General features: G+C 37.0%; 1 protein-coding gene across 7 annotated transcripts in view; it reads right to left on the bottom strand.

The window, feature by feature from the left end:
- The window catches only part of L3MBTL3 (L3MBTL histone methyl-lysine binding protein 3), a 106303-nt gene that overhangs the window by 63994 nt on the left and 18348 nt on the right, over window positions 1–23961 (bottom strand). For 5 of the 7 annotated variants that reach the window (XM_017656233.3, XM_073219604.1, XM_036994034.2 and 2 more), the window contains 8 exons: window positions 20456–20572; window positions 13024–13135; window positions 12585–12659; window positions 10955–11114; window positions 9649–9781; window positions 7797–7881; window positions 6157–6248; window positions 4056–4160 (listed from right to left, as the gene is read on the bottom strand). In XM_017656233.3, the coding sequence (XP_017511722.1) occupies window positions 4056–4160; window positions 6157–6248; window positions 7797–7881; window positions 9649–9781; window positions 10955–11114; window positions 12585–12659; window positions 13024–13135; window positions 20456–20557 (864 nt within the window). In that variant the 5' untranslated portion in view covers window positions 20558–20572. The remainder of the gene's footprint in view (window positions 1–4055; window positions 4161–6156; window positions 6249–7796; window positions 7882–9648; window positions 9782–10954; window positions 11115–12584; window positions 12660–13023; window positions 13136–20455; window positions 20573–23961) is intronic. The other 2 variants (XM_017656234.3, XM_017656235.3) reach the window with 2 other exon arrangements.

Here is a 23961-nt window from a genome sequence, read left to right as displayed (position 1 = left end):
GAAGCCTGAACAAGCCACTGGAGATGTGAGCACAGAACCAGGGCAGTTAACAATCCCAAAATGCTAAGGTCGCTGTAACAGTTACTGCCATGGGAAGTTCCCTAAGATATACTTAGAATTTAAGTAGCAAAACAAACTGTACAGGATGAGTCAGTTTATGAGAAAACCTGTGTGTATGTGAGTCCATATGTGGCTTTACATGTATGTTTGTGTGTATACATTTTATTGTGCATACATACAGGAGTATGTACTTATATACACATATTTATATACATATTTACACATACATATATATTTGCAAATTCACAGTAAAAAAAAGTTTGGAAGGATATGTGCCACTGTATTAGCTCTGAGATCTCTGATTTCCTATGAGAAGTGGGATTGAGGGCGGAGAGGCAAAAGGGAATGATGAAATTTTTATATTTTATCTTATACATTAGTTTTATCCAATTAGAATATGTGCACATATATGTCTATATGTACACACGTGTATATATAAAAAACACAACTGAGCTGACTTCCCCCAGAGAGACTAGAGTTCCTCTGCAAAGCAGAGACTGGATCCCTGGAAATACAGCCTCAAGCAGGGCGGTAGTTGCCCCAGCCCCCAGCCCCCCTCCACTGAGAGGCTCAGAAGCTGTTTCTCTTACAAGCGTCAGAGCTGGGCCAACCTATGCTACCTTGCACTCAGCTTTCTCTGGGCAAAGCCTAAGAAGCAAACTCCTGCAGTAGCGCATCCCTCCAAGCCCTCAGGGGCGACTGCTCTGAGCTTCTGCCCCCTTGGATCACCAGCCCTCTGCTCCCCACACAGCGTCTCCACTACGCCCTGTGCCCTCTGGAACCCCAGGCTTGGGTAAACCATCTACATCAGCCTCCGTCTCCTCGTTCAAAGGCATAGGAGCCCATCCCTCTCTAGCCTTCCCGCAGTGGAGGCTGCTCCTCCTCCCACTCTCCATCCCTCCCAGGTCCGAGGAGAGATTACTGCCCAGGAATGTTTGCCATGTGTGCCTTCAAGGCCCATGCCATGTGGGTGCCCACCCTCTCCTTCATCGACCCACATGCTACCCTCCCGAACGCCCCTCCTCACTCATCACACACTAAGCCCTGGCTTGCTCTCTCCCTCTCCATCCTGAGCACTTCACCGTGCACACGGAGGGCTCATCCAACACCCTGGGTCCTTTGTTCCCTGCACTTCCTGTCCACTTCATACTCTTACTCCTGTGGATCTTGTCCCATCAGAAATTGCACTGCCTCTCAACAGTTACATTAAAACACCCAACTCTAGGAAGACATCCTCCTACTCAGTTTGTCAAGCCAGTCACTCCCAATACACTTCCCCCCAATCTCCGTGAAAACTCTAGCATCTCACATTGATCCTTCTGCTTTCTCCCTAGCACCACTCTTACCCTGGGCCTGCCTTCCTCAGCAGTCACTTAAAACATTTCCTTGCCAACATTTTAAAATCGTTACCCTGATGTTGTTCTCAAAACACGTGCCTAAGAAAATTCCATCATACCAAGTATCCTTCAAGTCTACACCAATACCTGGTCTAGGGACTGGTACTGAGGGAAAACAAATGACATACAGTCAATCCTTGGTATTCATGGAGTCTGCATTTGTGAATTCATCTACCTGATAAACTTTACTTGTAACTCCAAAATAATATTTGTAGTATTTGGGGACACATGCATGCACAGAGTGGCAAAAATTTGAGTCACCCATGGGCAAGTTCTCAGCTGAGGCTGAACAAGGCAATGTTCTGTCTTCTTGTTTCACATCTCAAATGCAGGCCAAGTGTCCTTTGCACAGTCTATTTAGTGGCATGTTTTCCATGTCTGTGCTTTCTGTTGGTGGTTTTGCTATTTCCTACAGCCCCTGAGCATAGTGTTAAGTGCTGGCTAGTGTCCCTAGGTACAAGAAGGCTGTGAAGTGCCTCAGGGAAAAGACGTGTGTTAGATGAGCTTCATGAGGCAAGAGTTAGAGAAGCCTTGGCAGTGAGTTCTCGTTAATGACTCAACAGCAGATACTAAGTAAGATATCTTTAAACAGTAACACACATAAACAAGGTTACATATTGATCAGTTGATGAAAATGGTGCAACCAGAGGCTCACAATTAATAAGTGTTATTAATCCTGTACTTCCTTAGGAGCAATGGTTCAGTATTTGCTATTTATGGAATATACCACAAATGAGAATTGAATGTACCTGATACTGATACTGACTCTCCCAGCTGCACAGCAATCCTGCTAAATGGCCCTGTCTCTCATTACTCAACATTCTTTTCAAATCTCCCTTCCTCTCCCTCAGCTACCAATCCCTCTATCTCCATCCCTATTCTCAGATGATGATTTACCTTCCATAGCAAAGAAGTTCCCTTAAATGTATGCCTCCAACGGCAGATCTGCCCATGCTCAAGCACACCCATTCTTCCCTCTGTCCCCACATTAGAACCCAAAGGAAGGCTCCTCCTCCTCCTGGCTAAGTCTTAGACCTCCTTATATCCTGGATCCCACTGTCTCCTATCCTCTCCTTATCAGTTATCTGCTCTCTCTGAATTTTCCAACCCTCTGGCACCTAGTAGCTTCTTCAGAATACAAACACTCTCCAGTCTCTTCCCATTGTTAACAAAAAAAAAAAAAAGGGAGGGAGGGAGCGAGGAAAAAGAATATTAAAGACTATCTCTCAGGCTTAGGCAAACAAATTCTCGTATATGCTTGGTGAGAACGTAACTGATAAACTCTTTTGGAGCACCAAGTAGCAGCTTGCATCAAAATTTTCATGTCAATTACAGTGCTCACAGGGCCACTGTTTGTAACAGTGAGAATAATGAGGATGTGAAGACCACTCAGTTGTTCATCAATATGAGAGCAATTAAATGAATTACAGCAATTCAGTAAAATGGAAAACTACCCAATGGTTAAAAATATTGTGTGTACATAAAATGCATTCTAACAAAAGCAAGCAGCAGAACATTACGTGTTACACCATTTATATGTAAAAAAAAAAAGAAAGAAAAACATACATGCACATATTTGTACATGCAGAGAAAATAACTGGAGGGAACAGAGTAAACTCATTAAGGGCTTATGAGGGATATGGAATAAGGGAAACAGTGGGTGGGACAGATACTAGTTTAAGTTTTTGTGATGAGCAAACATTACTTTCACAATAATAAGCTAGACAAACTAAAATAAATGTCCTTAAAATCAAGAGTTGGAGCACACACATCTTAAAAGGTCCCCTTTGTTTCACAGCTAAACTTCTCAAAAGCAGTCTACACGTATTGAATCTGTTTCCTCACAATGCTTTCACAAAACTCAATTGTTCTGAGAACTTATATGAGCTAATATATGGAAAGCACTTAGCTCAGCAACTGTCCCAAGGTACTCACCCTATAACTGTGTGTTATTACTTACTGTGATTGTCATCACCCAACTATCAAATGTAACTGTGTTCTGTTGGAGGCAAGCTTCTCACAAGTTCATTAAGTCACTAAAAGAATACTATGATAACTATAGCTAATATACAAGATCATCTTGTTCTTTTCAGGGAAATAAAGATATGTACCCCTGGCTTAAGGAAGAGAGCAAGACAGAGACTAGCACAAGAGGAAAAACTAAATTCTAACTATTCTCAGTAATATATTGGACTAAGATATATATAACTGACTTGGACAATGTTTCCTGAAAAATTCCAGAAATGCCTTGAAATACTAAAAAATAAATATATATATTGATCTGTTCCTTATGTTAGAGAACGTGGTATAGCAAAAGCTATGGAGTCACATGGAGCTGGGGTCCAATCCTGGTCTTAGTACTCTGCAGTGTGTGGCCTTGTGTACTCAATCTCTCCCCTTCATCTACAGAACAGGGATGAAAAACATGCCCTGCACAGTATTCTTGGGAAGATCAAATGAGGTAATGTACCCAACACTAAACACCATATCTGGCATGAAGTAAACACTCAATGAATGGCACGCTTTCTCATTATTTTGAAACCCCTTCATCATGACTTTCTTTTAAAAAATAAAGACAAAATAAAAGGCAAAGCTTACCTCAGCCACAGTGAGGACGCAGTACACGGACTGATGCTCAGGGTCCACACCTTCTAATTTCATGCCAACTTTAAATCCATTTTTGTTATATGGAAATGATTGATACTAAAATGCAAAATGACAGCAGTTTTAGTATTATATTCTAAAATGTAAATAATTACCATTCTTAAATAAGGACTATTTAACCAAATACATTAATAACTCCTAAAAACCCAAAGAAAAGGATCACTATATAATCCAAAGGAAAATGGACAAAGATCATAAACAAGTCACAGAAAAGGGATTTAAATGTGTTATACATTTGAAAAGATGCTCAACCTCACCCCTAAGGGTCGTATCAAGTAAAATTACACTAAAACGATTTCACTTCTCTGGTTGGTTAAGATAAAAAAGTTTGACAACACTGTGTTGGCAAGGCTCTAGGAAACAGATACACAGACAAAGACTTATCGCTAGCAGGGATATGAATGGGTACCTCTAGCAATTTCATGGTATTAAAAAAAGAACTTTTCCTTCGACTCAACAATTCTAATCCTAGGAAATTATCTAACAGAGACGCTTACCCATGCGCAAAATGACAGGTGTTACAAGGTTATTCACTAAAACATTTATATGGCAAAATATTTGTGAGTGTGTATCTATATAAATACATACATATATGTATGTCATGCATATGTCAATATGTTGTTACACTTGTCGTATATTGATGTATATATCAACCGATAGGAAATAGCTTTAATTATTATGGAACAGATGTAAGATGGGATATTATGCATTAATATAAAAGAATGACGATGGAAACAATGAACTGAGATGGAATAATTTTCAAACTAAATTAAAGAAAAATGCAAAGTCCAAAAAAATATGTGCAGCATATGTTATCACTGGGTTTAAAACAGGCAGGAAAAGTTGTGTGTGTATTTATATATTGTTTATCTGTACAAATAATTTCCTAGGAAGGGAATATAAGAACTGGTGACATTAATTACTTCAGGAGAGGCAATATTTCATATGAGATACTGACATACTGAAGGGCATATACACTTTATATTCTTCTGGTACTTTCATATTTTGAATTACATGAATGTATTATTGGTTCAAGTAGTTAGCTACGTTAAACCTTTTTTAAAAATGTTAAAAAGTCTATTTTGCAAAGGACCAAAGTTATAGAAAACAATTATATAGACAAGTTTCATGTAATTACTATTACATTTAAATTAAATGTTTTTAATGTAGATGTAATCACCCTGACATTTCCTATTCATCACTTTGTAAGAACTCCCTTTTTTCATGTATGTATAACAAAGTACTGATAGCTGACTTATTATACATACCATGATTAAGTATAATTAAATAATTTAAACCAGGGTAAACAAACTATAGATTATGGTCAAACCTAGCCCACCGCCTGCCTTTGTAAATGAAGTTTTACTGGAATACAGCCATGTCCACTCACTTGCATATTTTGTTGATGGCTGTTTTCATTACAACAGAGTTGAGTTACTGCAACTGAGACCAGAGGCCCTACAAAGCCTAAAATGTTTACTATCTGACCCTTTACAGAAAGTTTACTGACCCCAGTTTTAGCCCAGGGGTAGCTCCACTCTGAACTATGCTTGCTGTCTGTACTTTTAACTGATTTTAAATCAATTATGACAGTCTTCATTATAGTTAATAATTTAGTAACTTGCTTTAGCTTTTTGTTGTGAAATTATGTAAACCTCAGTAACTCATTTTTATTCTCCCAAAGCCATGATGTTGGCATTAAATTTCATGTCAGTTTTTGTATGTATTAGCTTTTCAGTGGTATAAGTATCCCTCTTAAAAATTAATGAGTGAAAGTCTGGGAAATGTTGAGAGAAAAGAGCTTGTCTATCTTGGTGTGTGTCCAGGCACATGGCACAAGGGGATTGTGTATATATTGGCGATAGCTACCCTCAGGGTACCCCTCCCACATAATTACACACATTTAAAAAAGTATGCTTGAGAAATTATCCCAAGTCACAATTCCTAAACAGACAATAGAAATGACAATACTAATTCCAGATCAGTATTCCAGATCCTTTGCCCCTACAGACATGCCTTCTCCAAGGGCCCATACCTCCTTGAACAGCTTTGCTGGCACTGCCACAGCCTTTTCCTCCTCCAGGTAGGAAGCCCAACACCAAGCTTTCTTTCCTTTAGGAGGCAAACCTGAAAAGCAGGTGAGACTGAAATGAGAAAATTCCGAAATCTAAAATATGCAACATGCACCATGAACTCTCACTTCCCTAACTACCACTGCACATGGCTTTTCTGCACTTCTGGGGCTAGTATTTCTCAGTCTCTTTCTGGCTCCTCTTCTAAAGCAGCAGGAGCTGAGAAGTGAACTGTGGTAACCCAGAGTTAGGACAGTAGGAAAAAAAGGAGAAGAACTTACAGTAAATAAAGAAGACACAGCAGGAAACCAAGACAGAACACAATCATGGAAGCTCCAAGAAGTGAACAGTTCTCGAAGCAGGATGCTCCAAAAATTTTTCCTTACAGATTAATAAGTTGAGAATTGAGAAAAGGCCAGTGCACTATATGATTAGGGAATGGTGCTAATCTTGGAGGAAACGGGTAGAGGGAGGTGGTCAATACAGTGAGGGCCAGCCTTTGAGCAGTGAAAGAAAATGAATGTGATAAAGATACGGGGCCAGCTAGTATCAACTTTATTTTGAATTACTTTGACAAATGATAGAAATGAAAGGAAGAGAATACTAGCTTGATGGGTAGCAGAACTGGGGGAAAGGTATTTTGGGGATGAGATTTGAACAGTCTAAGATAAAGCTCATAATGAAAAGAGAAATCCAAAAACCTAAGAGAGAAAACTGACTGAAGGAATAAGGTGTCAGAAGAGTCAGGGCCCTGAGAGAAGACAGAAGGAAGGGAGAGAAAGATGAAAGAAGTTTTTGAAGCACAGTGCAGACTAACTCAGAAATTTATTCCCTTTAATCTCAGTGACATCAAAATACAAGGTCATCTCCCCAAGAATGTAAAAAGGCTGTGTGCTTTAGGCAGGGAGGAACAGTTCAAATTTTGAGGAATTATGAGATGAACATCGAGGAATACATCCAAGCACCAAAGAGGCACCCTGGGCTCACGGCCCTCTTTGTGGGGACAACATTGCTGGGTGGGTCAGCAGGGGGCTGTGTGGCGTGGAGAGACCCAACAGGAGGGGCTGGCCAGGCAGATGGGGCAGGTCCTGTGAATACAGCCCAGTGCAGGGCACTGAGAAAATGACCCTAAGATCCATGCTGAATAAGGTGGGAAGTTCAGCCAGTCCAGTGTTAAATGAAGGACCTGAGGACTGGATTCCCCAGAGAATCAAGTGTTGCCTGAGGAACAACAAAAATAAAAAAAGGTACCATGTCAGGAGGCTGTGGTTTGAGAAGAAACATTAAAAACTTACAATCTTAGGAAATGAACAAGAATGCAGCTTTCAGTAAAAGTGTAGAAGTAGAAGAAACTTACTTGATGGAAAAATAAAGGAAGATGTTTTTATTTATCCTGACACTACTCCAAAGTTACTAATTTCCATTCTTTTCCTTATCTACTTCAAAACCCTCATTTTCATTGACAATAGTTAATCAAAGCAAAACCCAAAGCAATGCTTTAACTGCCCTAGCGGGCATTACAATTAAGACTAAAATGTCTACCTGTGTGAAACAGTTTCTATTTCACAAAGTTACAAGTAAAACCTTTCTTGCCTCAACCCACCCTGCTTTAATACGGCCGGATCACCTCGTCTTTTCCTTCGGGCTCTCTGCGAACCCCTCAGGATTCTTCCATCTTGTTTGTTCTCCTGCAATAAGAAAGGAAAATTATGAATTTTTAAAGTTCATGAAATTGGCTCCAATGAAAAGTTGGAGACCTGACGGAAAGTATCATTTTTTTTTTGTACTTTTCTTCAATTTCACTTTGTAAGTTTTTAGAAAAATAAGAATATAGGTCACTTGAGCACAGCACTGTGCTGCTTTTGGCCTGAGGTCATCACAAAATTAGAACATTTCTAAGAATTACACTCTGGAATAGCACAGATACTGCTCCAGCCTCTGTGAAGCACTTTCTTCTCTTAGCTCCTTGACCATTCTGTTCTGATTTTCCTCATACCTCTCTGGCCCTTCTTCCTCAGTTTTTTGCTGACATCTCCTTCAATCCAGTGCCCTTCTCAATCACTCTCCCTAGGTTTTTAGTAATCATCTGCCTGCCAAATATCCCCAGTCCGTATCTCCAGCTCTGACCTCTTCCCACTGCCTCCTGGGAATCCTCACTTGGATGTCTTATAAGTATGTCAAGCTCATGACGCCAAACAACTCTAGCTTATATACGCAAGTCTTGTCTTCTCATTTTCATCAGGTGGCATCATTAGCCAGTCAATCGTTCAAGCTAAAAATCTAAATTATCCCTAATTCTCTTTCCCTCAGACCCTCTGATCCTACCCCCTTCATCTATCCCAAATCTAGCGACTTCTACCATACACACCTCTCTTAGCTAGTCCTACTGTAATGAGCTTCCAACAGTTTCCCTGATCTAGTCTTGCTCTCACATGTCAAAGACAGAGCTAGCATTTCAAAACGTAAATCGTACCAAAGTATTCCCTTGCCTTCAACTTCCCAGTGTCTTCTCTTCACACACTCAAGATAAAATTAAAATCAGTGACTCTGGCTTACCATAAAGTCCTGTGTGACCTGGACCTGACTAGTGTCATCTTACTCCACTCTTCCCTAATACACAAGGCTCAACTATATTGTGTTTTTTTATTCAAACATGCTACCCATGTTCTTAACATTAGGAACTTTTCCCCAGCCATTCCACCACCTAGAGGGCTCCTCACTCTGATTATTCAGGTCATATTGTTTATGCTACCTTCTCTGGGAGACTTAACTGAAAGCAGTCAGACAACCCTACTCCGTTTTGTAATTCTCAGCACAGCATTTATCACAGGTTGACATTTCTCCTGTTTATTTAATGTCCCCTTAACAAGAATGTAATGTTCCTGATAGACCCTGTCCTCTGAAGTCTTATTTGTCCCTCCATTCCAAGCTCCCAGAATAGTGACTAGCAAATAATCACTACTCAATATTGATGTTAAGGGAAATGTTCCAAGATCTCAAAGGTCTCTGCATATAGAACCACTAATACATACTTTAGGAGTAAGATATTTATTTAGCGCATTTTGAATTAGTTTTCCCCTTATATGCCTGACATTTCTCTGCCATTGTCTGCCTACTCCCATAATTTGATGAGATCTGTCTACAATTTACCAAAATAGGATTGGCATTTTGCTATCAAGAGGAATTTAAGATTCATTTGCAAAACTGAAGGTTTTTCCATTGCGTCTCTCACTCCAGTAATAAATTCCAGACCTCCTACTTCTTCACCCTGAGCAACAGGCACTATAATTTATTATTCCCATTTTACATGCGTACAGCAATACAGAGAGAAGGTAAGCAGATAACTTGTTGATGGTAACCCAGAGTCATAGAACCAGCATCTGAAGTCTGACAGTGGTGCTACCCACTTACAATGCTTCCCTGTGTTCCCTGGTGGTCACATGAGAGATACTAACCATTTCATCATCTCTCTCTTCTCCTTCTTCCTTGGAGTCAGCTTTCAGTGACAATTTTGGTTTTTTCTTCCGACTACACTTCAGATCTTCTTCCTCATTGTCTTCACCCATGTCCCTTTCTTCCTTCTGATCTCTGTTGTGTTTATAAACCCAAAACAGTGACAAGAGACATACCTATCAAACTTCTACATGTTCATTATCAATGCAAAACTTCTTTAAAAATCACCTTCCCAAGGAAAAATACTTAACCACCAGGAAAAAACATAAGCATTAGAATACCATATTTAAGGGACACTTGAAACCATTAGCACATATGACATTGTCAAGGTAGAAAATGGAAAGTAGATTATAAATATTAATTTCAAAAGGAGGCCAACACTATGTATATGAAACAGGTTCTTACAGGTTTAAAATTATTTGTCTTTCACATCTGTCATCCATACTAATAAAATAATCAACTATTTAGAGGTATTTTAGCCCTCAGAGCAGTTTTAAAGGATCTAGTAATTACTGAGAATGACAAGTCCAGCTGAAAAAGGCCATGGGTAAGCTTTTCCCCTTTTTTTTGTGGCCAAGTGTAATCTCTGTAAAATATCAGTTGGCCAACAAAAACAGACAATTCCCAAGCCTGTGCTGATTAAAATACATGGGAAACCTCACTAAAATATAAATATCAAATCATTTATTTGTAGTATAGAATTATATGCAAGAAATACACCTTTCTTGATGATATGTTTAACTTTGCCATACTGTCCCCAAATGGCAATAGTCACACACCAGCAGTCACAGCTGACATCCCTGTCTGTAACCTTCAGTCGGCTTGGAGATCAGTACTACCATAACTCATTACACTGCCCACTATGGCTATCTTCATTCACTTAATTCCCTAGGAATGAAAGCTTGATTTCATTCATGGAGTTTTAAGTGAGTTACCTAAGAACCCCCAAGATATAAACAAAACTCTGTTTCCATAAATATCACTATCATCAAAATGTCCATGTAGCCCAAGAAATTTAAATACTATGAGCTGGGGAGAAATAAATCAATGTAAAAAAAAAAAAAGGGCAAGAGAGAGAGGAAGGACTTGGATTGCTGGTAGGACTTAAGCAGTAAAACTCAAATCAGGCATGACCAACAAAGTCACAAGGTCTAGCAATAAGATTAGGGTCCATATGTCTCTATAAGAAAAGTCTCTTAAAAAAGAGGCATGAATGGATGACAGATGTCAGAGAGCCTCAGTATTCCCAAGCACCATGACCTTGGACTCTAAAACCCATTTTATAAATGGAAGGGGGCAAAAACCTACTTGTCTTTGAGGTGCCGAGCACAATTCTGGCTGCAGTAGTTTCCTCCAGAAAGACACTCATCTACATTGCCATACTGACAACAGCTCTCACAGAATTGAAGCCCCTCTACTTTCACTGGATCCTTCAGCCTGAAAGGCATTCCAGTCTTCTCTGAAAAGACTAGAAGATGAAAAGAAGAAAAAATAAATCAAAACCATGACACAAAATACTCCAAATTACATTTAAACTTTTTCTTCTAATAATTTTGTTAGCAACACAGTAGAAGAATAATGTTTGTTGAATGAATGAATTGATCAAACTGTAGCATTTGGGAAGGAGAAGAGGATGGGCTTGGCAGGAATCACTAAAATCATTTACATAACAAAAAAATATTCTGTAGACAAGATAAGCAAAAGCCTGACCAAGGCTTTTTCTATAAAGTTCAAGTAAAAATGAAGAAAACTTCATTAGTCACTAAATTCAGAAAATGAAATCATCTATAGAATCCTATTTTATAGATCTTTCCTCAACAAAATTTAGAAGTGGTTATCTAAGTTATTCTATGTTTACAACCTTTTGAAGAGTGATTTTGTTTTACTCAATTGGCTAAATCAACATCTATTTTACATTTAATGTAGCAGATCTCCTTGGGTAAATCAACATCTCTCTATTTTACTTTTAATGTAGCAGGTCTCCTAAGTCATAATTACCCAAATCATTTAGGAACTCATATTTCCTTTGGCCTAAATTGTTAGGCTAATCATTCATTCAGCAAACATCTATTAGGCACCAATTTACACTAGACACTGATAATGACAGTACAGGCCTTACCCAAAGAGCTCACAGTCTAGAAGAGAAGATAGGCAAGAAAAACAGTATTTATAATAAAATGTGATACATGCAATAATTGAAGCATGAACAAGTTCTAGAAGTAGTATGGAGGAAGAAGGGATTTCTTGGGTCTAGGGCCAGGTCAGAGAAGGATTGTCTGGTATAAAGCCTCAACAGGGTTTTAAAGGCCAAAGAGGAATCACCAATGAGACAGAGAAATAGCATCCTAGCCAGAAGAAAAAGCATGAGCAAAGGCAAGCGAGCATGAAACCATATGATGTGTTGGGAGAATTACATGGAACTCAGTGCTGCTGGCACTGACAGAACACAGCATATGAAGAACAGAATAGAGAAGAAAGAGACAAAGCAAGTAGGTGGGTGCATGCCACCCAGATCTTTCTGTGTTTTGCTAAAGAGTCAATAAGAAATTGGTAAAGTGTCAGATAAGCAATCTACATAAGTTCCTCTGACTTCAGTGTGCAGGATAAATTAGGTGAAATCAGAGGCACAGTAATTTTTTAGGAGACATCTTTGATAGTTAAGGTGAGAGTTGATAGGGACCTATACTGCAGCAGTGATCATTAGTAGAAAAGCCAGATCTGAGATGTATTTAGGAAATAAAACCCAAGAGGACTAGGTAACAGGCTATGGGGTTGGGGGGAGAACAAATTCAGGATGACTCCTAGTTTTCTTGTTTGTCTACTGGGTAGATGGCGCTACCATCAACCGAAATATGGGTTACAGAAAAAGAGCAGATTTGGGGGAAGGGGAGAAAGAAATAGCAAATGAATCGCATTTCAGACGTGGAGTTTGAGGTACCTGTGGGACATCCAGGTGGAGATGTCCAGTAGGCGGGTGGAAATGCGGGCCTGGAGCTCAGGGGAGAGGTCGGGGCTGGAGATATAGATTTAGGAGTCATCAGCATATGGGTGTTAGTTATAACCATTGGAGTAGATGAGAAAAAAGTGGCAGGCTTTTGACTAAATCACCTGGGTAGGCTATTATAACATGGATTTACTTGACAATTTCTAATTAACCTTGTGCTATTACAGATCTGGCATTAGGAAAGAAGACAGTTCATACTAATTTTCAAATATAAAAGCTGGTCCCATACCAGTTTTGTTATAGAAATTTACCTAAGAACATGTGACTTGAAGATCACCCAGGATTTTCAATGTTTCAGGCTATTACAAAACCTTAGCTTTTCTTATTTTAACTCACAAAAGAAAGAAGTAACAATGAAGACGCCCATTCTTACCCTCTTGTGCAGTTGGTACCATCCAAGTTGTGGTAGCTGTTGCTTTTTTAACATTTTCCATCTCACTCTCATCTGTAATAACTTCCAGTGCTCCAAACTCATTTACCCGAAACTAGCAACAGAAAGATAAAAAGAGGTAAAATTCACAAAAGTGCTCAAAATGGTAATCACTTAATAGCTGACATAATCTTTAAGCAAATTATTTATGTCTTAAAAGTTCACTTAAGCAGTCATATCTAGATAAGCCTTCCACCGATATAAGTTCTTTACATTTTACTAATTTTAGAATTCAGGGAAGGGGGAATAGAACATAGCAGCAAGGTATGCTTAAATATATAAGCAACCAGCCTTACACTCTCTATAGTTGCCAGCTCTTATATGGCCTGAATTTCAAACACCATTTTTTTGCTAAGACTTTTTTTCTTATTTCATATTACAGTTTGTTTAATAATCAAATTTAGTAAAAGGAGAAATACTGTTTTCCCAGGAATCAACTTCTCTCCCCCAAGTTCATCTAGTTCAAAGAGAAAGAATATCTCTATTCCAGAAAAAAATGACTTGCATATCCATATCCGTACATTCCAAGAGGTGAATGAGCAAGGCTGAAGCATGAGCCTTATGACCCAGCTCTACACTTCCTCTTTCTTTCACTGCTCTTCAGAATTCCTCAATATATTCATATTCACCTCCAACTCTCCAAAATGACTGGTAGTATCTATGACGTCTGAATAGGTCTACTTGCTGCAGACCAATTTTACCAAAATAAGGGCATTTTGATTTCATGGACATTTTGACTCCAAATACTGAAAATTTCCTCTCATTCTACGACAAGCTTCAAACCAAAAGGCTATTTCCACAACAGCCTGGTTGTATCACACGTGTGGAAGGCTTAACCACTACCTATGTGTAGGGGCCTCGTTCAGTGAAGCAGCTGCCTTTACTTTCATATTGATGAAATTTAAAGTTTTCTGTTTTTCTTCTATTTTTCCAAAAAATAGAATGACATTAAGAATCCACTAATTTTTGAAAATTTTTATTAAGGTATTATTGATATACACTCTTATGAAAGTTTCATATGAAAAAACAATGTGGTTACTACATTTACCCATATTATCAAATCCCTACCCATACCCCAATACAGGCACTGTCCATCAGTTGTAGTTGTCCATCAGTGGATACCACAGAAGAATCCACTAATTTTAACAGGTGATTAAGAGCTAGAAAGTTCACAATTGAAAAGGATTATCAAATTTTTTCCTTAGGGTTTAGATCTTTCACAGAAATATATGAGCATGCAAATATGACTCATTTAAATAAGGCCTTCCCTTTCCCAATTTAAAAAATCTATTTGGTCAACATGCCAATAGACTATGATTTATTTTACCAAACTAGATTCAGACTGCAACTCATAAAAAAAATCTTATGCAAAAATATACTAACAATTATTCTTTCCACTAGGTGAAAACAGCACCTTAAATCATTTTCTGCACATAATCCACAATTATTAAGTGTTCTAGACTGAATGAGTTGAAATAGTTAAGGAAAGTGAAAATGTTTTCTCCCTACTCCATATTCCAGATACAAGTTCCCAGGAAATGTGTGTATACCATACCTAGTGTGTTCACCTAAAAATGTCTGTCTAGGAGGTGGCAGGAAGTTAATTGGCGGGGAAAGAGCTAAAAATAACTTTACTTTTTGGAAGAAAATAAATTTTAAAATGATCAACCCTGAAAACAGAACATATTTCAAAATAAAGCTGACAGTACCATCTACTGGGCAAGAATAGAAAAAACAAGCAGTAATGGTTATTAATTAATGGTAATAAAGAGTATACTAGAAAATCAATTCTGAATGGAAATTAAAAAAAAAAGTCATGAACTTTATAATTCAGTCCAAGTAATTAATTTCACTTTTATTATATGTTAGCACTAATTTATACTTATTTCACAAATAAAAATGTGAGAAACATCACCAAACATTTACATTACACAGAAAGTCTCCGGTGGCTTAAGTTTCCAAACTGCAAACCACCCTCCACTTCAAACACTGAGAAAGAGAACACCACTGAGTGAATCTTCAAACAAAAATTCAGACCTATTCAGCTTCAGGCTCAAATACTATCAAAGTTAAAAAGTTGCATTTCCAAAATACAACATTTAATCCCACTTATCTTTTGCTTCTCCTAAGATTTATTGCCAGTAAGATGCAATGGCATTCAGGGACACAGTTAATGCCTGTAAGCCAGGGATCCCTGGATGGACTTTAGAGTGGATGAATCCCATGAAATATATGCAAAATTATGGCATGGGCACATATATATTTTTCTGGAGACAGTGTTCATAAATTTCATCATATTCTCAAAGGTAACCTATAACCCTGAAAAAGTAAAGAACATCTATTCTAATCAAAGTTACTTTTATCTCAAAATGTTTTCAAAGCATCCTATTATGTGCAAAAAGACATGGGAATCTTTTTTTTTTTTCTGGCTTTTCAATTGGGATTTACTGTGTCTTCCACAATATTACTATTGTTGTAGAAAATGTTGGACAACACAGATTGTTAGGTGCTGATAACATTACTGGAGTTCCACAGATGGAATTCCAGGAAGACAGACACATTTCCTGATTACTTTTTTTCCCCCTCATAAAACACTTTTTACAAATGGATCTGGAACCATGGAAACTTGACATAATTACTTTTATTTCTTTTTTTTGAGTTACTGGTTCTTTTAACCGAGACACCTAAAAAGCAGTATAAAAATGTAGCAAGAGACTTCATTATACAACCAAGAGTATCAAAATTATAAACTTTACAGAAGGGATTTACTAAGCAAATCAAACATAATCAGCTTACCTTGTAACTTTTTGTGTTAGTGGATAATACATCCAGGTCAGTCAGAAAACAATTATGCCAGAAATATATATGTAAGGGATGGCAAAGGTTTCATTTATTTGTTTGGCTTGGCTTGAACTAACTTTAATTGATTTAATTCTCTTTATTTTTGCCTGTAGAGGCAGAGTATATTTGTATTGCCTGTCTTTAATAACAGATCATTAAAACACACTGCTGAGGTTACTATTTTTATTCCTTTCAGTGTTGAAATGTAAGCTCTAATTGCCAATCTGTTTTAAGGGCAATGATATTTGGTAACTAAACTGTTCTGAACATTAATCAAGACAAGGCAAAACCATGCACTAAGAGTAGAGTGAATTTTCCAGTTAGGTTTCTGCATCACTACTACAGGGCCTCGCTCTTGGTTAAGTGGCAACTATTTTTACTAGACACAATGCTATCACTGTCAGGAGTGTATCTGCATTTTACTGAGGGACTTCAAAAGACCAAATCGTTATGACCCCGAGGAATAATTCTCTGTAAACAAATTTCAGACACCATTACAAGTTCAGGTAGAGAGATTGCTGAGGAACAGGGAGCCCTACCACACACACACCTTTCCACCACTACTTATTGGCTGCCTGTTCTTATGACTGGCACTGACAATAATTAATCTACAAATGCTAATCTGTATTTTTAAAGTAAAACTTAGGCAAGAATAAAGTTTCCAAGGCAAAATGTCTTGTTAATGACTGCATCATTTTCAAGAGGGCCAGCGGACACTTGCCTTACCTTCTTATGGTAGTCTCTCTTCTGGACGCTCTACACTTGCCCTCCTCCTGTCCCTGGCCCTGAAAGTCGTCAATACATGCTGACCTATTTTCAGGCACCTGAAGCTCACGTTGACATCTGCTTCCCAAAGCCTTCCTGATCCCTCCAGCTAAAATAACACCTCCGTTAAACTCCTGTAACGTTTTCCTTCCATCTCTTTTGATACAAAAACGTTTTCCCTCTTTAGACTGTAGTGTAGCAGTGATTAAGAGAATATCAATTTTAATTTAAGAAAAGCCTGGTTTTAAGATCCAGTCCTGCCAATAACTAACTGTTGGACCTTACTCAAATGATTTAACCAGCCTGAGCCTCAGTTTCTCCATCTGCAAGCTGACAAAAGTGATAAGAAACTACCTCAAAAGGATTAAATAAGAGGATTAAATAAAAAAGATGCAGGTAAAGTGAATAATTAGAATTAGAGAATAATTCTCTATTCTTTCTATTGAGTCATTCAAACAAGGAGTTCTTCTTGCACTCTGTTTTATATGAGGGTTGGTTAGCCCTTAGGGTGGAGGGGCAAGGAGATCCCGGCTGCAGGGAACAGTAAAAAAGGGAACAAGGTGTGAAGGCTTCAACTAGCTGGTTGGGCTTTTGAAAAAGACACAGGGTGGCAGTGGAATGAGATGCAGCTGGAGAGGGAAGTAGGGGCCAGACCACCAAAAATATCTGTGGTAAACTTAAAGGGTGTGAACTTTACCATGAAAAATACAGGAACTGTTAAAGGATTTTAAGCAAAAGAGTGATATAACTTGATTGGCCATGTCTTGAGGTTTTACAGAGAAAAGTTCTTTTAAAACAACAATAAGCTGAAGGATATAAAAACCTGTTTCCATGATAAGAAATTGGCTTACATATATTAGTTTACTGTATTTGCTAAATTAACTTTAGTAGCTGTCTTAGGATAGCACATCATTTACTAGGAAATCCACATGCCTATGCCCATTAAAAATAAAAAAAGGAGAAGCTTCAATAATGTAAAATAGACAAAATGTGATCTGAGAGAGTAAATTTCATGATTTGTTCAAAGTTCTTTCTAATATCTTAATTTTGTGAAACATCAATTTCTCAATTAGAGCTGTTAAGCAACTCTAATTTATTATTAGAAGCAAGTGAATCAGAAATCTTAGGCAATATAATCAAGTAGCTAGTCTCTGACTCTCCTTGGACAAAAAGGGTTATAAAGTAGATAATAATTTTAAGAAGACAAGTAGTGACTCTATAGCATTGCACTATAATAGCAGACAGTGACTGTAATGGGGTATGTGGTGGGGACTTGATAATAGGGGGAATGAGTAACCACAATGTTGTTCACATGAAACCTGAACATAAGATTGTACAATGATACCTTAATAAAAAATAAGTTAAATACGTAAAAATAAAAATAAATAAATAACTTTTTAAGTAGCGTATCACGCTGCCTGCAATGCATAATGTGAACCAGATACACAGCAATTACCTAGGATTTAGATTTGTCTAAAAGTCAAATAAAATAACCCCAGATTATTTTGTTTTGTTTTATTTTTAGATTCCATAAATAAGTATATTTATGGAAATACAGTATTTGTCTTTCTCCGCCTGGCTTTTTTCACTTAGCATAATACCCTCTAGGTCCACCCATGTTGACACAAATGGCAGGATTCCTTTCTTTTTCATGGCTGAATAATATTCTATCATGTATATGAACCACATCTTTGACTCATAGACACTGAGAAGTGACTGGTGGTTACCATGTGGGAAGGATTAGGGTGGGTGGCAGGAAAGGGTGAGGGGGATAAAGGGACCCAAAAATTCTCAATCATAATATAAGATGGTCACAGGGATATGAGTACAGCATGGAGAATATAGCCAATGATTCTGTAACATCTTCCTTTGTTGACAGATAATAACTGCACTAGTCGGGGTGAGGATTTAATAATATGGGTAACTGCTGAACCATTATGTTGTATACCTGAAACTAATAAAAGATTGTATATCAACTATATGTCAATAAAAAAAAGAGAAATAACCCAGATTATAATACTCACTAAAAGGCTTAATTACCTGATCACCAAGTAACAACTCCTAAAATCCACTCTTAGAAAACCTCCAGGCAATGTAATTTCTTTGGGGTGGAAACTTCACTCTACTGTCAAAATCTAACTGAACAAAGCACTGACAAGAAAAGGGATGAAAACATACAAGGAAAATAGGGGAATGAAGCAATCAAGGAAAAAAAGCAGTTTCATAATATGTCACAAAACCAGAAAAGATACAATTCATTAAGTGTATTACAGATACTATTTTTTTAAATCCTCAGAACCACCTTCTGACATAGATAGTATATCCCCATTTTACAGATAAAGATTCGGAAACTCAGAGGATTTAAATAACTTGGCAAAGCTCGTATAGCTAATGTGGCTGACATTATCAGAGTCTAGAAGCAGTTTTTCTTTCTCAAAACTTTCAGCACTCTATTTCCATCATATCTAATCCAGATGAACATTTGAAGAATGTTAGAGCAGATAAAATCCTTAGTATTCGATTCCTTATTTTACCAGAGAAGAAATTGGCCCAAGGAGACTGACTGACTTGCTCAAGGTCAGAGAACTAAAATGAAAAACCAAATCTCTTCTTTAGATTTCACTAAACTTCACTGAAATATTTTTGCTCAGCTAAACTCAAGACAGGTATGTTGGCACATTGCATTTAATTATACTTAACCCACTAAAATCTAAGTATTTTTCCAACAACAGATGTCTACCTCTCACCCTGAGAATGAAGTAGGACAAGCTTGGCTGAGATACTTGTTAAGTGGCCACTAAAAGGGACTGGATTCCAGAAGCCAGTATTAAGGAGCAAGAATTTCTATTCAAGACAGGCCAGAACACCACACACTGGAGAGAAGCAAGCCAAGTGACAGCTAGTTAGGGAGATTGGAAGTTCAAACACCTGAATGACCAAGTACAGATACAAAGTCTAAAGGGCCACACACAGGTTCAAGGACCCAGAGAAGGGATCAGAGCAAAAGCAAATTAGAAATGAGAGGTGGGGGTGGTTGGCTTCCCAGATGGATGCCTGCATAACCATGTTTCAGCAGATGTGGTCCTGGAGTTAGGTGTAGGACTGGAGAAAAGGGGAAGGATCATAACTACACAGAAAAGGAGCAGATTGAGGCGTTGCTCTCTGAAGAGAGGTGTCATCTATACAAAAACCAGCTTTTGAACAGGTGATTATATAAAAATCCCTATTTAGAGTATAAATAATTAAGAAGAGAAGAATAGTTCTGTTTACTCCATATTTTAACATTATCCAGTTTTTATTTATTTCCTTATTTGTTATTTTCAGTTGAAGTACAGTGGACATACAATAACATTAGCCAGTTTTTCAATGAGTAAACTAGAGCACAAGGAGTGTGGTAAGTCACTCAAAATTACAAAGCTCATTCTAAAAAATACTTGAAGCAAGGTCTTTTAAGCTTACCATTTCTATATTTATTAGACTTCATGACAGAGTCAAAACTGAGATAATCCTCCTTGAAGCCATAACTCAATTTCTGCAAGATGAGCACATACTTCCAAAATATTCCTTAGTTCCCTACCCTAAGTGAAAAAGGCGTCTGCCAATCCATCAGTACCTCAAATCATCTTGAAAATTAATTTTAGAGGCCTAAACACCATATAAAATCTACATTATGCTGAATGCTTTTAATGGTATCATATATATTCAGATTCATTTTAATGAACACACACAGATGTACAAACATATAATTTATTTAAAAAGGATAACATACCTTTAAGTCACTTCCTGGTAATGTACCTACTCCATCTTTCCAGTCCATGACACTAAATACATCAAACTCTTGACCACTTGTGCTAGAGGCAGATTCAGTCATGATTTATTTTTGAACCTAGAAGTGGGAAAAAGGCATTATCACTAAATATTACATGTAAAAATCAGTTTTTATTATAGTGGTCATTACTTCAGTTTCTCTTAGTTACATATTTTTCTTGATTACAGTACCCCATATATCCACAGATCTAGAAGTAATTGCTTCAAAAATATCACTAACATTTTTTTCTAATATAATCCATGTTAAATCACAGAAGAAAAATATTAATACAATTTTTTAAATTAAGTGTCACAGTAAACTTTTTCTATTATTACAAAGAAAAAGGATCCATTGTTTCATAGCATATTCCTTGAAAACAAAAAATCATGGTATCATATGAAAGGAATTCCTTGCCCTCTAAGTTGTTTTTTCTGTTTTCTGACATTGAAATGAGAGTAGGTATAGATAAGGGATAGACTTGATATATGGTAGTAAACAAAAATGATAATGTTTATGTAATAAAAAAGAACAAGAAAATTCTAGTCCATTATTTACTGTCATTACACTAAATTTGTCAATTAAGTTTGTTGTAGCAATACAATGAATGCACAGTGTGATACTTTCAATAAATTGACTTATTTATTTTAGTTGAAATATCTGCCAATTTGATGTTGTGGGAAATAGGAAAACAGTCTCAAAATGTATAGTAAACACCAATAATATGGCTATGTTAAGATAACCAATTCAGTTAGCTAAACTGTGATAATGTTTTCAATTTCCATTTTTTTTTAAATTACCAAAACAAACTGTGTTCTAGAACCCTATTGTTAGTGGCAGTGTTGTTATTTTGAGACTGTTGTCTGTGTGGTATAGGATAAAAGAAATAAGTAATTATCTTGGTGTCATTGACAACCAGTGAAAGATGGATGGGTCCTAAGTCTGAATGGAAGTATCAGTATGAATTCATGATGCAGTTTATCTTTTAAAAATATGCATATTTTCTAGCTTTGCCTGCTGACAAAGTCTAAAAACAACCACCAATCAACAGTAACGATAGCCTAGTGCTCAGACTGTGGTCTCTAATTACCATTTCTCCTAGGCCTTCCCAAAGGAGCTGATTTCTGTTCTGCGGCAAGAAATGTGCAAGATGAATCTGGAACATCTTGTCAAACAAAAAATCAAGGAAGGTATCAAAGGCAACAGAGGTCGTATCAAAAGAACTTAGAAGCCAACTTGAAGAGGCTCTTGCTTGCCAAAGTAAGAATACTAGCTGCAGTTAATTGAAATACATCAAACAAATTTAAATCCATGAGCTCATAATACTCGAAAACAAACAACAAACACCCCACTGATCACCTTTTGAGGAAACAAGGGAATCAAATCATTATTTGGACAAAAAAGCAAGGATTTATCCTGCCTGTATTGTACGAGATCCATGCAAACTCTATCTCAGGGTAACCAAATCATTGGTGAGATGAAGTTTCACTTTAGAAAGAATTCCTACTAATACATAAAGAATGAATGATAGACTGAAACACTATCAGTTGCAACCCTTAATAAATTAATGGCTTTAGGCAACAACCATCCATGGATACTACAAATACAAACCCAACTCCAACTACGAAGGAATTGCCAGGAAAAAACTAAATCAAACCTAATCTGATCAGGTCTATTTACAAGAAATACCAGAGACAATGGGGCATGTTAAATCACACCATAAAGATATAAGAAGCAAAACTCAGACCATTCAAAAATTCTTCAGCAATATTTCTCAACGTGTGGTCCATGGACCATGCGGGAGTTCTGAGACCCTTTCAAAAGGTCTAAGAAATCAAAACTATTTTCATAAAAGTACTAACAAATAATTTGTCTCTTTCACTGTGTTGGAATTTGCTCTGATGATTCAAAAGCAACAGCAGGTGAAAACTGCTGGAGTAGTGGTACCCAGCTATATAGCAGTCTTCACTGCCTTTACCACCACGCACTCACAGTAAACAAGTTCCCCTGAGTAAACAAGTAAGTTTTTTCCCTGAAGACCATCCTTGATGAAGTAAAATAATAAATTTGATTAGGTCTTGATATTTAAATATACATCTTTTTAATATTCTGTGTGATGAAATTGGAAGTAACATATAAAGCAAATGTACCACAATTATCTCAAGGAAAAGCACTTCTGAACTGTTCAACATGCACACTGAATAAGCTGCTTTTCAACGGAATGCCATTTTTATTTAATAAACTATGTTTATTCAGGTTTGGATTTTGGCAAATATTTTGTCAAAAATAAATGAAGCAAGCTTGTCACATCAAGGAAAACACTGACAGCATTTGTTGCTAATGATACAGTTTGAGCACTCCAGGGAAAAATCATAATTTTGGAAAACTTTTATCTGCCATCATGAGCTTTACAGCTTCCTAGAAGCTAAACTCTTCTCTAAGGTGATGGGTGGTGATATTCATGAATGTGATTTTTTGAACATTTCAAAATGAAACATCAACATTTCCAAGATCTGCATAACTCAGTGAAGCAGTATTTTCCAAATGACGAATGCTTGATGTTACAAAATTAAGCATGGGTAAAGGGTCCAATCAAAGTGCAAGACAGACCAATGGATTCAATATAACAGATTTTGGAAAGCTCATTGGTAGGATCTCAGATTGCACATTGCAACTAAACTTTAAGAACCAAAACTGTCAAGTTTTGGTGTAGTATCAAAGAAGAATGCCCACAGTTAAATAAAAAGACTTAAAACACCCCCCTCCCTTTTTCTAATCTCAGATGTGTTAGTATATGAAGCAGATTTTCTTCATATACTTCATTCATCAAAACAAGAAACTGCAAGAGACTAAATGCCGAAGCAGACACGAGAATCCAGCTATCTTCCATGAAACCAGACAGACAAATCTAGAGAGACTTGCAAAAATAGAACTGTGCCACCTCGCTCATTTTTTCAGTAAACTATGATTATTTTTCATTAAAATTATATGAACATATACTAAAATATTTTAGTATTATTATTTTTAAATAAACAGTTTAAATTACCTATTTCAATTACAAATACAATAAATAATAATAGATACAACCCATACAAATGGTACTTCTTTGGAGGTTTCCATCATGTTGTAAGACTGTAAAGTAGATTCTTAAGACCAAAACATGTGAAAACCACAGCAGTAAAGGACAAAAGTTTGTTTTTTTTCCCACATACACATGAAAAAGGCAAAGAATACAAAAATAGATGGAAAAGGAAATCTGAAATTTAGATGATATTTAAGAGACATACTTAACAAATCATGCATCACAATTCATAAATCTTGTTTGGATTCTGTTTAAGCTATTTTGTTTTAAAAGACGATTAGACAAGAGGGGAAGCATGAATGTCTATTGGCTTTGATAATATTAAAAAATTACTGTTTTTTGTTTAGAGGAATGATTATGGCATGTACATTTAAAAGGGAACTTCTCT

This window comes from Manis javanica, chromosome 13 (genome assembly GCF_040802235.1).
Source record: "Manis javanica isolate MJ-LG chromosome 13, MJ_LKY, whole genome shotgun sequence".
Lineage (NCBI taxonomy): Eukaryota > Metazoa > Chordata > Mammalia > Pholidota > Manidae > Manis > Manis javanica.
This window is presented reverse-complemented; position numbering and strand designations above follow the sequence as displayed.